The sequence below is a fragment of the Macrosteles quadrilineatus genome, unplaced genomic scaffold, assembly GCF_028750875.1.
Source record: "Macrosteles quadrilineatus isolate MER2022 unplaced genomic scaffold, UCM_ALF_1.0 Scaffold_9__3_contigs__length_116548681, whole genome shotgun sequence".
In the NCBI taxonomy this organism is placed as follows: domain Eukaryota; kingdom Metazoa; phylum Arthropoda; class Insecta; order Hemiptera; family Cicadellidae; genus Macrosteles; species Macrosteles quadrilineatus.
Window position 1 is genome coordinate 49,547,938 of NW_026542602.1, and position 13,329 is coordinate 49,561,266.

The window sequence follows — 13,329 nt, forward strand, 5'->3', positions numbered from 1 at the left end:
GTTGCAGCAATTTTACTCCAAAATTTTAATAAAGAGATTTGACACCCAAAATACAGTTATAAGGTAAAAATGTACTTCCATAGTTGCCAAACGTCTCAAATATAAATTACTTTATTAAGGTTATGCTATGTTTGGCTTGACTGGGAACTACCTAAGTACACTTTTCACCTTAATTGAATGTAATTGTGTCGAATCCACTTAAACAAAAATTCTACTTTTGATGGACTATAATGAGTTGTTGTTTACAAAAGGCCAACAGTAAAATTACCACAGTTTAACACATAAAAAACCGGCAACTTATCTGTTCAACACAAAAACTTTAAATAAAAAATTCATTGAGACCTTTATATACAATAAGTTCACTTATTATTGTCTCTTACGGTTTAAAAAATTCAAATAAACTTTTGTTACAATTTTTCAGTCAAATAAAAGTAAAACAAGAGGAAAACTGCGAAACTAAACTAACAATTTGCTTCTGGATACCAAGACAGAATATAACACAATAAACCATATATTACTATAATGTACACAATGATATGAAACAATAACAAGACGTGTAATGGAATGGTTAGTATTTGTCGATCAGCTGATTGGTTGGTTTGTTTCTCCAATCCAGAGTGATGTTGTCCAGGTGGTTGTCAAAGTCTACGATGTCCTCTTGACAGCCTGTCTCCAGCAGTGTGGCCGCCGCGTCCTGACATGTCTCCGACAACATCCAACTGCGACATTAACACAGTGTAAACGTACACTCTTTGTTATACATCTTAAAGCCACGGTTACACGAAGCCAGTTGGCGGGCCTGTAACTTGAATTATTTTATAAGCAGGTAACCTACTTCTCTGTTGGCCTGGCGTGAACGCGGCTTAAACGCTTGTTTTCCTACCTGCTGAATTCAGTTGGCGAACACAGCTGCGTTTTTCAGCACCAACTCAACACATGACTTAAAGGGTCAGATATCTTTACCACATTTTAGAGTAATAAACCAGTTCAACTCAGAATTTTGATGGAAGGAAAATGTCTAGAAGAACTGCAAAATTTTCAATTCCTAGGACTTGTATTGGTCAAAAATTTAATTAGATAGAACCTTCATATTGGACATCTTAGACGTAAAATTTCATCAGGGATGTTTACTCTGAGAAAAATGTCAAAATTATGTCCTTTGGAAGAATTAAAAATAATTTACGTTGTTTTAATTCACTGCCATATCTCTTTTGGAATAATTGTATATGGAGCAACCTCTCAAGAAAATTTAGAACAAATATTATAATTTCATAAACAAGCACTTCGCATCATGTTAAAACATCCAAGATTGGAAAACCTCAGTTCAAGACAAATTTTCAAAACTTAGTATTCTTACTGTTTTTGCCCAATATATCTTTGATTTAATCTTGTTTGTAAAGAATAATTTAACAAAATTCGAAACCTTGGGTTCATGCCACAGCCACATCCAAGGTACACACATAAAATCAGTTTTTCAAATCACAACTTAAAATTCTTTGAAAAACCCCTTTATATGTCGGGATTAAGTTTAATATCCTTCTGCCTGATAATCTTGTACAAATAACAGACAAAATTAAATTTTAAAACCAACTAAACACTTTTTTATCATCCAAGCACGTTTATTCTCTAGATGAATTTGTTGGTCGACTGTGTTGTAAATTTGTAGGTTATGAGTTTTTGTATTATTATTTAGCCTTTTTATTCGTGGTTATTTTCAACAATATAATTTAATTGTACAACACCATTCTGGTGCAACATGTTGTACTCTTGTATACAGATTCTATGACTATGACTATAGGCGTTTTCCAAGCTACCGAATCCGGAAAGGACTGTATCACTAAGCTGTGAGACAGGCAACTACGTCAAGAGAGACAGACAGTCACACAAACTTCAGGGACATAGATTTTGGAATTTTTTTTGCATAAGTGAATTGAATCTGTTATACGTTTTGCCAGTGACTTAGTATTAACGACTTATATCGGCTAAATGGTTTCATTTCAGTTACCCGGTACTTTAAGTTCCCATATGGTCATGTCAATTTTGTGTTCGATACATCGGCCGTTGGAACTCAAAAGAGTTAATTATTGCTGGAAACATGATAATCTAGATTACAAACATTTTAAAATAAACCTGTTTCATACATCATTATATAAAATAAAATAATACATCATTTTAAATCACACAAAAAAACTACAAAATTACCTCGTCTTCTCCAGAGGTTTCCACTTGACGTCTGCGTACTGTGAAACTATTAACGCCGGTTCATCCATTAATAAATTCAACTGCCTGTTGTCAATCTACAAAAGAAAAAACTAAATTTAACATTGTATAAAATTCAGAATTACAAAACCTAAACTAAAACATTCTTCAGTTCTTAGAAGTATAGGTGACAGCCATCAAAATGAAAATGACCTATTGTAATCATAATCATGGAATTGTACTTTTATCTTTAGCATAAAGGCATTGTGTTTTTCTTCATCGTTTACTTTTTCAACTTCTGACTTCATTTTAATGTCTTCAACTCTCTTCTTTATAATTATGATAATCTGATATTTGAAAATTACTTGAGCACAGAGCACAGTGAAAACTTATGGAAAATGATACTTGATTTATTATTTAACCTGAACACATTGCTCATTGTAAACCACAGACAATGGACAATTTCTTTTAATGATTTGAAATCAAAGATTTAATTAAACATTCAACATGTTCTTAGCCCTACTAACTATTAATGTACAAAAAATGTAAGAGTAGTAATTTATACACGATTGAAAGCATACTAAATAACAATGAATGCAATGAGGTTGGTGTTAGGAGGGTGTGAGTGTGAGGACAGCCAATTTGCATATCCTCATTACTCTCATACTCATACTTCAGTACATAGATCAATGGTGCTACATGAGCTTTAGTCATTCTACTCAGTGTTACGTTGTATATATACCGGGTGTCCAGCCTAAAGTTTTCCAATAGCAAACTCTTCTTGGAAAACTTAAGGCATTTCTTATGGCGGAAAATAAACTTTAACCGTTAATATCTCCTTAACCATTGGTTTTATGAAAAAATACCTAAGAACAAAAATGTCTTAAAATAACCTGTAGTATCCAAAAACACCATAAAATACAGGGTGTTCCATAAGAAAAAACAAAGTTGTCCGCCATATTGAAAAATGGCGGCCATTTAGAAAAATTTTGAAATCACCCCAAAATGCAGAATAAAAAATAAAGGGAAGTCCCCCATAAGAAGTTGTTTGTCAGATTTAAAATTAAAAAGTTAACTATTGGAAAACTTTAGGCTGGACACCCGGTATATAAAATATAACACATTTACCACAATCCTTATTTTTACCACACATGCTCAAAAAGATTATTACTTCTATTTCTACACCAACTTTATTAATGTTTTTTTGATATTTTAGTGAACTCTATAGGGAAGTAGTTATTACTGTGGGTGGCATGGTAAGACATACTAAAGATAAAACATACTCCCTTGGTAGATTTCCCATCCTTATAGAGCAGCTGAAGCCAATTTTATTGTTAGTTCTGTCCGGTGTACTGTAGACGTTGTGTTTTGTTTTCAATTTGTTTCTCTCGTTTTAGGGTTAGTTTCTCATTATTTGTGCCTCACTGTTTTGTTATATAGCTAGTGGACGAGTTATTGTTTATGATTAGATAGTTTTATTTGGTTAAACAAGGTTTTAAATGAATGTAACAACAAGAAACAAATTGTAAACAAAACACAACAAATTGAAACTCTTAGTTTGCAGGTTTACTGATAGGGGGTTATTTAAACAATTTTTAATTGTGAAAGTAACTTTATGAGAATGTACTTACAACAACTAAACAAGCGGAGTTAAAATGTTCCGCTATTTTATCAGCTATTCTATTTGCAGGCTTATCTATACTGAAAACAAACAACAGACAATTAGTAAGCAAACATCACCACCTGAACGATTCAATAGGAGACATTTCTACATTTCCTCAGGCAAATTTACTTTTACAATACATTCCACTTACTCAAACAGACCCTCATGCGGGATGCGATTTGTAATGAGAAGAAAACAACCGATGGTTAACAACTTACAATGTAAAATTATGGTGATCAATGTATGTCATTAAATATCTACAAACAAATAACCTTTAATATATAAATTGCTAGAATAAGAACTGATACTGGGCTTGTCTAAAATTGACTGAATTTCCTAGCGCTCTAAGAAGAGTTTTTGTTCTGTTGTTGTATGAGGCCTAACTGTCATAAATGCTTATACTTTTAGTTTACAAAATAATGTACCGGTAACTAATGTTAGAATACCTGTGTCTAATCAAAATAGACAATTAGGTTAAGCCAAGATGGAAAATGATAACTGTGTTACTTGAATGAATATGATTTGCCACATTGATTGGAATGGCAAAACTGAAAAACTGAATTAGCATTGTCTGTTAATCCGTCACAATTTCCGCAAAGAACTATTCGGTACCATCAGGATCTAAGCGGGTGTTTTTTTTGTAGTAGCCTACCTAATATTTAAAGAGACAACTTATTGTTTGTTAAAAAATATATATATAAATATATATGAATAGGCTACTGGCTACTACTAAAATATTAAAGACTAACCTGGTGTCTCGTAAATTCTCGTTGGCTACGTAATACCCTGATACGACTAGGCCTTCCGAACTAGCCCAATGGTCAATCTGTAATAATGCAAATGTGTTAGACAACAGTTACACCAATACTACAGACTAAGACCTTAACGTAGTTAGTGAAGAATAAACTTGAAATTCCTTTGCAAATCTGAAAACATTTTTTTTATAATCTCTCAATTTACACAAGTCAAGCAGACTAACGAGTAACTTGAAAGGAATTTTTTAACATTTGCCTACAAGTAAAATAAAGCATAGAAAAGGTTTGGGAGACAGAAAAACTTGCCACTATGTTTCCCCAACTGTGCATACATACATTACATTACTATAGATCTAACGGAAATTTTGAGATAACTGTACAAAATAAAACGATGGTGGTTTGGTTAGGAAGGGTTTGCGAATGTGCATCACACTCGCCACAACTAAATGATTTGATCTATAACAAACATTTAAAACTAATACAGATTCAGTACCATAACACCCTGAATCACAATAGATACACTGCTGTTTTTGAGGGAACCAATCTGGTCTACTGGAGAAGCTCGGGGCTTTGGTGTCCAAGAACCTGTGCTTCAATTTTACCAATATCTAAATAGCTTTATGTGTGCTAGGTTATTATTTAAAGTAAAGTTTAACTTTAACAGCCTAAGCTATCACTATCGTTCAAACTAAATCCCCTTGTTTGTATGGTAAAATGTTTAAATAACAAGTTACAAATCACCGATTTGACAAATTCTGAACAAATCAACTTTTGGGGGGGAGGGGGAGATAAAACTGAACAACCACACGCTTTGATGACCTCAAACTAGGCTCATGTTACCTTTTAATTCTGGCTCACGCAAAACTTGGGGCAGCTAATCTATGATATTTGTTGAGAGCAATCTCAGGCCTGAAAAGTCTCCTAGAAAGCTATGCATTTCCAGAGTGGTGTAAAACTTTAGGACTATCACGTTTGTGATCTCAGAGCCATCAGCTATATCAGCGACAAAAATTGAAGGACTGTAGGTACTCCTTTTACAATTTAATCATTTTTACACTTATATCTTTTAGAATAAAAAAGAACTAAATGTCTAATTTTTTTGCAGGTCAATGGAGAGGCCAATTGTTCAGAAGAAATTGTGCGAGAGGGTTACATGCCTATAAGACAAAGTAAATGGAGAGAGTAGGTAGTCTACATAGCAATAACTTCACTTTCTACTTCTTTAAACCATTAAGAATCTTGATGGTAATCTTGATGACAGTTGATACTTAAATAAGTAGTCAGTCAATTTATGGTGTTATATTTGATCTCTTAGCATTTCGGTCTCATAAGTAACCCAACCTTTTTGAATGAAATATAAATCCCATTTCGGTCCCATAAGTAACCTTTTTGAAGGAAACATAAATCCCGAAACAATCAACAACTCAATTTAAAATTAATACCGCTTTTTGATCAAAGTTTACTTCTTGGTTAATCAAAACCACTTTCCTAAACTAGAAATTTTAATTTTAGTTTTCTTAAGAGAACCAATTGGTTTGTAGCAGCAATCGATCTAGAAAGATTCAATTTCTGACAGAATGTAAGACTCGACTTTTCTTTAGCTCAGATAATGTTTTATTTGTAGCTTGGAAACTAAACACGTTCAATACTGAAAGATAAGTTCTTCAATTGCCTTTTAAGAATTCAGTGTAGATAGATAGGGTTGTAATTTAGTATGAAGTAGTTCATTGTAATGCCAATAGCTCAAAACTGAGAAGAAAATACTTAAGCTGAGTTAACGTAATCTGTGTTTGTCTGTAAAACATTCCACTAAACTCTCATTGGTAGAAAATCACATTCAAATAGTTGATTACTCGTTGATTACTAGTTGATAATTTTGATTTACTTACAATTTTGAGCAAGAGGCATACAAAAGGCCTATTGATAAACATATCAATTATAAATATATTTTAACCCCTTAAGTGACCTCTTAGGGTAAGCCAATCTCTCTAGGAAAAAAATTTAGGTAGCCTACTATTCTTAGTCAATAGTTAACAGCACCTAAGACATCTTGCCTAATAAATACAAATTACGAGAAATGATGAGGTGTTGGCTATGGGCTTACTTATCAAATTAATTGTCTACGGATTTATATAGTTAATTCATTTTCAGCAAATCTTTACTTGATACAGAGTATTTGTCTAAGTTCCAATATATTTCTCCCCTCAGTTTCAACTAAATAGTTCCTAAACTTGATTGCGTAGGTGCTATTCACCACAACACTACCAAACTGAACCCTCTCTCGTAGTAAACCTAGTACATTTTATGAACAAATTTTCCTATTGTTTAGTTAGTAACTTATAGGTAAGCAAAGAAAATATTACATACTTAGTACACATTTTATCAACATATCCTACCTAATGTTTAATAGGCAAGGAAAACCTGGCTGTGGTAGTAATAGCTCTTGTATAAACTGTGATAGGTAAGAGGAAATTGGTTTACCACCAGTGTTTTTAAGGAGTTATCAAAATTTATGTTTAGTGACAATTTGATTGTATATGGTACGTAGCTTATCGGATTTACTTTAAGACTTTAAGTTTTAAGCAATAGCTTAACAAATTGATAGTTTATCAGCAAATTTCGGTTGTGTTTGAAACTTCCATACAAATAATTTAATTAGTTGTGTAAATGATCAAATATTCAGAAATGCACATTTTTCCCCCTTTTAAAGTATATTTTAAAATCCTTTAACAGCTTAATTTTGGGATTAAAACGGACAGATTTTCCTTCATATTTAGGGATGTACACGACTATTTCCAAACATCCTTGTGAGCCTACTAACAATAGACGGTAGACCAGACTAGCTTTTAAAACTTCCTTGAAGCTATGGACATAGGTGGCTAAATGCCTTGTCCAAATAAGAGAAAAATATGATACGTTGTAAACGTTACATATTTACTATCAATTTAAAACTTATTTGTTTAAAGGATGTTACATTAACATAGCCTAGAATGATATAATATATTTCTTATTATGGATTAAAAATCTTAAGAATTTGAACTGTCCTATTCTATCGACTTTAATCCTATAGCCTACCAGTAATAATTGAAAACTTATGACCAATCAAATTTAGATTTATTCAATTCACTATTTTTAGAATTTTAATAATACAGCTTTAAATCAAATGTTTAGATGTAGCCTAAGTTTAAGGAGGATTTTCAATGTAAGTTGCAACAGTAGAACTCTTAACTATTGTAAAATCTCCCAGAACATTTTAAGGGGTATGTTGCTACCTTAGTAAATAGTGTATTGGACTTTGGTACCGAAGGGGTAGTTTGATTCTCGTCATATGCGATATTAGTCTACGAAAACCAGGTCAGGGACCGATGTGGCGCAATATGAATCATGCTTTAATGCGTACATACCTGTGCCATTGATTTGTTTTCCCGCTGAACATTCTGTTGAACGGATGTTTCAGCTAAGGGATCAGGGTTAACTATAAGTAGGCTAGGCCAGTTTTTTTAACGTAACGAAACGCACATAGGCCTATCTTACAGTTTCCGGAATCTGCCAATGATTAAAATTTTCAGATATGCAACAAGCGTAAGTTTGTTACAATACAGCTTGCTTCAATCTCAATCTATTTACATTAGTGAGAGTTCTGCTGTTTTTATTCAGGCCTATTTAATATTAGCTAGATCGACTCATAGTATAGTTACGTACGGCTAGTAAAACTGATTTAACTTAGGTAATTTTGTTGTTGTTAGGCTACTATGTTTTACCGGTAGGCCTATCTAGTTTTATTTTCTTGGTCAAACTTGAACCTCATTTGTTGTTGACTTTGTCATATGCATGTACCTTGCAAATTACGGCAATAAAAAGTTTCTGATTTCTGATTTCTACTAAAACTAATTCAATATGATCATTATTAAATCAATTGTCTTCAGTAATAATGCATTGTTCTTTTCCAACTTGTGTTTAAACATGATTAATGTGGGCTTACTTTTATGTGAAAAGCATGAAACCAGATCAAAGACACCAAAGTTTGTAGGATATATTTGGTGATTTTGTTATGATAACCCTAGGCAGAGACGCTTTAAAAAACGGGCCCGGGCCCGGGCCCAGGGGCGCAAGGTTTTGGGTTTTTTTCGAGGCTCAAGTAACAGAAAATATTTTTGGAAATATTTAAAACATTTTGCAAATATTTTTCAAATCCGTCCCACTTGTGGGTCTCACCATTGACTATACAAGTCAATGGTCTCACTTAAGACTCATCACTGCCACTAGTTGCATGTTGCTACTATCAACACATTGTGTTAATAGACCTGTATCAATGGTTGCTAAAGCTTACTTGTTCGTCGCCTCATCTCTTTAGTTTTTAATGTCATTTTTTAATTACTCACTAGTGTCAGTTCCTTTGTTCAAATGTGTGAGAAACGTTTCATCAGTGCTGGTGAATTTAAAGTTATTGTCATGACTTAGCTTAAGATTAGTTTAATGTTCAACGTGATTCTTTATTAACATTGTCAAATCATGGGCACTGTTTCTGTGAAATTAAAAAAACCAAGTGACAGTGAATTTATAAAGAGGGCGGCAAATAAACATTTGGATAGGAGTGACTCTTTTCGACCCGAGCTCAAGTTTTACGATCAAGGCGAAGCTGAAGTTGGAAAATGAGCAGGGGTTGAAGAGACAGTTTTGGCCTGTGAGATGAACTAACTTATATTTATTATCAGATTGAAGATAGAAAATAAAAATAACTTACTTTTCATGTAAAAATTACCTCTTAAAACAACTTGCAACTTGTTTTCAATTGTGCTAAATGCAAAGTCAGCCATTTAGTAAGTGGTTCAATCACTTGAGAATGTGTTCATGTAACTTATACTATCGATATGCAGAACTACCGACAAGAATGCAGTAAGTTATAATAAACAGATGGAATCAATCGATACATAACTTACTTGAGTTAATTTTGATAGATCTACTTGCAATTGCTTACAATTGAAGCTTACAACAGCTGACTTTACTCCCTAGGGACCAAAAAGGCTTTTTACTTTCTAGGGAGTAAAAGAGCTAAGACTTAAGTTACTTTAGACCCACAATGCATAGGTAGCCTAATAGACAATCATCTGCTTTTTTGCTGCAGAAGGCCTATGACAAAAAAATGTGTTGATCATGTGTAAGTTTATCAAATGTGACCGATAAAAATGAAGTTTGATGATATAGGTACGGTAATTGACGAGTTTGCAAACAAACAGTTTTATTTGTGCACTACAGTTAGGTAGCACAATAACTTCCCCTGGATTTAGTAGGTAGAGTCCTAGAGAGGCTAGGTAGCGTAGGGAATGTCCAGCTTGTTTCTATGTCTGGTGTTGTGAGAATGAACCATAGCGCAGTACATAAGGTCTTGATGCTTATCCCAGATATGAAGAAGGCACAGAAGAATGTGGTGGCCAAAGATAGTGGGTATTACCAGGCTTACAATAAGGGGCAAAACTATGAGCCCAGCTCTCACTAAAGGTCATGATTCTGATGGCCTTTTTTTAATCTTGAGAATCTTTACTGTGCCTAAAGAATTCCCTCTCTACACTATGTATATATATATATATATATATATATATATATATATATATATATATATATATATACTAAGTTTAGTCCTCTGTAGGCCTAGCCTACCCTGAGGAAATTTTGTTTCTGGTCCAAAAGTAAAGTTAGAAAAGATCAAATAAACTCAAAGAGCTCATTGCTGTTGTTAAAAGGAATTAAGTTACTTACTTTAGCCTACACAAAATACTTTCTAAATTAAATATTCTTTTTAAACTACTCTACTGAAGACGACAGGCTTGTCTACCTTCAAAATTTTCATATGAATTTTCAGATGAAACTACTAACCTATCTTGTAACTTATCTACAGTAACTTAGGCCTACTTATAATAAACTTAACTTAGTAGAGGGATAAAACTCTTAATATAGGTACCGAGTAATACGGCATTTTAAATCATAATACTTATCACACAAGGCATAAAGCCTATAATCTAATTGACCCTAATTAATTGAGCCTATAAATAGGACGAGCAAAAGAACCAACCTGTGTTAAAGCTATCTCCGCCATAGGCGATACATGTAAACACTGATGAAATAGTGGCACAGCATCCAGAAAAGCAATATTTTGGCTTTTCTTGGAGTCTTTGGATTTGGAGCACTCTGATAATAATACACCATTCACTGCACAGTGGGGATATTTTGCAGCATGTAAAATCATTTTACAATAGGCACGAGATGTAAACTTTACGTCTGCCATGATTACTACTAAAAATCAGATGCGATGCAGACACAAGACACAACAGTCCAGTCACTTCACTTCACTCGAGACCTGTCCCGTCAGGTGAGCAGTTTTTCCTAGCGCCAGGCAGGGGGCAAATTTCAGTTTCTCATATCGAAACCTAGTATCATAGATTAAATACTGAAACTCCCTAATAATGTCTGTTAAATGATCTGATCTTACCGTATTACATTAACTAAATTGTTTACTATTTATACTGTACTGACTGTGCAGAGCTATATTATTTACATGTATGTTTTAAGTTGCAATAAATTTCCCATATCGTAAGCTATTACCGTAGTATTAGGCTACTGCCACCTTTTACTCCGCCGTGATTAGGCTCGGGACCAATTACTTTATCGTTATAATTTGCTTAGAGGTATAAACCCATCCGTTCAAAATCATGTGGTATGTATTAAGGCGGGGGCTCATTTTAAGTTATTGTGTTACTTTTATTTGTAGAAATAGAGTTTAACGAGATTTGAGTATTTATCTCAACCACAGACATATGTTAAATAAACTGGTTAAGTTATATGATTTTCCACCACAGTATGATAACATAATAATGCATTGTTAATGAACGCGACATGTTGGAAAATATTCTTGGACCTTCATTTCTCAACAAATCAAATAACCCATTGCAGATTATTTCAGCAGTGCCTTACTCTAAACAGACTGGGAGAGAGTAAAAAATACTCCTTAAAAGATGGAAGCAGCCATCAACATTTTAATCAAGCAAGATAGAGATTAGGTATGAAGGTTTTTTTCTAGTATTCGTTTCGTGGTATGAATTGTAGTATTGCCACGCTTGATGTATTTTATCAGCATTTTAGCAAAGTTCCTATACAGAGTGTCCCGTAAGTAAACAGCCAAACTCCGGGAAATGGTTCTATAGGTAAAAATAAAGAGAAAATCATGAATAACATTTTTTTCAAAAATCGCTTCTTATTCGATCTTTTTGAACTTGGTATCGTTTGATGAAATATCGGGGAATTAAAAATACAAAATAAAACTTTTCTAAACTTTTCTTTTTTTTCATAAAATTAGCCGGTTGATTTGAGTAATTTAAGTTAAAAAATTAATTACCACCATTTTGAAGTTTAAAGTTGAATCAAGATGGTTTTTTTTTCTAGCATAGGTCTTCTACCTTAACCTACATACCAAGTTATATAAAGATCGGTTGAAAAATTCCAAAAATAAAAATGTTTATATAAAAAAATACTTAATGACGGATATCTGGTTAACAAAGCGATTTTGGAAAAAAAATTGTTCATGATTTTCTCTTTATTTTGACCCATAGAACCATTTCCCGGAGTTTGGCTGTTTACTTACGGGACATTCTGTATATAGGGAATAAGCTATTACCATAGATAAAACATACTCCCTTAGTAGATTTCCCATCCTTATGGAACAGCTGAAGCCATTTTATTGTTAGTTCTGTCCGGTTTTCTGTAGATGTCGTGTTTTTTAGAGTTTGTTTCTTGTTCAGTAATTTAAAACCTCGTTTAACCAAATAAAACTATCAAATCATAAACAATAACTCTTCCACTACCTATATAATCAAACAGCGAGACACAAATAATGAGAAACTAACCCTAAAATAATATAAACAAATTGTAAACAAAACACGACATCTACAGAAAACCGGACAGAACTAACACTGTCCCATAAGGATGGGAAATCTACTAAGGGACTATGTTTTATCATAGATTTGTTTTATCTATGATTAAACATACTTCTTCAGGAGTATGTTTTATCTATGGTTTAATCTATGGTTTATCTATGCCAGTTGCTATGCCATTTTCCTATGCTATTACCATAGATAAAACTTAGTCTATGCTATTACCGTAGGTCTCATGGTATGACCTGGACCTGGGACCGATTTACTTTTTCGTTTTGATTTGCCCAGAGACCAAAAACACCATCCAAAGATTATTTGAACTACATGTCTTATTAAATATTATGTTGTAGTCTGTAACAGGGCCGGGGATAAGGCCTGGTTGTCTGTAAAATATATATTTATGTAATTGCTTTTTATGTGTATTTTATCTGTAAAATGTGACGCAAGCCATGCATGTAAATATGTTTCACGGTCGAGTTTTAACAGGCAATAAAGAAATATTTGATTTGATTTAATCTGGGATCCCATGAAAAAGTGGCAAATTATTTACCAACTTGATATTGTTACATGTGTGATTGTAAAAAATCTTCCAATACAAAATTTCAAGAGAACAGCGCTGTTGAATGTTTGTGTATTTTCCTTGCCTAAAAGAGAGAAATTGAGTCTGCATGTCAACTCGGTTCGTTTGGCAGTTGTTGTCTGTTAGTTGTCTGTCAGTTGCAGTTCAGTTCAGTGTTCCTCTGTTCCAGTCAGCGTCAGCGTCAGGCCAGGCCCAGTTGTTGTACAA

General features: G+C 33.3%; 1 protein-coding gene across 1 annotated transcript; it reads right to left on the minus strand.

Moving 5' to 3' along the window:
* Positions 1-495: 495 nt before the first annotated feature.
* LOC129003197 (ER membrane protein complex subunit 8/9 homolog) lies at positions 496-10,941 on the minus strand. Its single transcript, XM_054431479.1, has 5 exons — positions 10,688-10,941; positions 4,612-4,688; positions 3,831-3,900; positions 2,203-2,297; positions 496-719 (listed from the first exon to the last, which is right to left on the minus strand). Exons 1-5 carry the CDS (start codon positions 10,898-10,900, stop codon positions 569-571), a joined length of 606 nt encoding a protein of 201 aa, XP_054287454.1. The 5' UTR covers positions 10,901-10,941; the 3' UTR covers positions 496-568.
* Between the last annotated feature and the right edge of the window lie 2,388 nt (positions 10,942-13,329).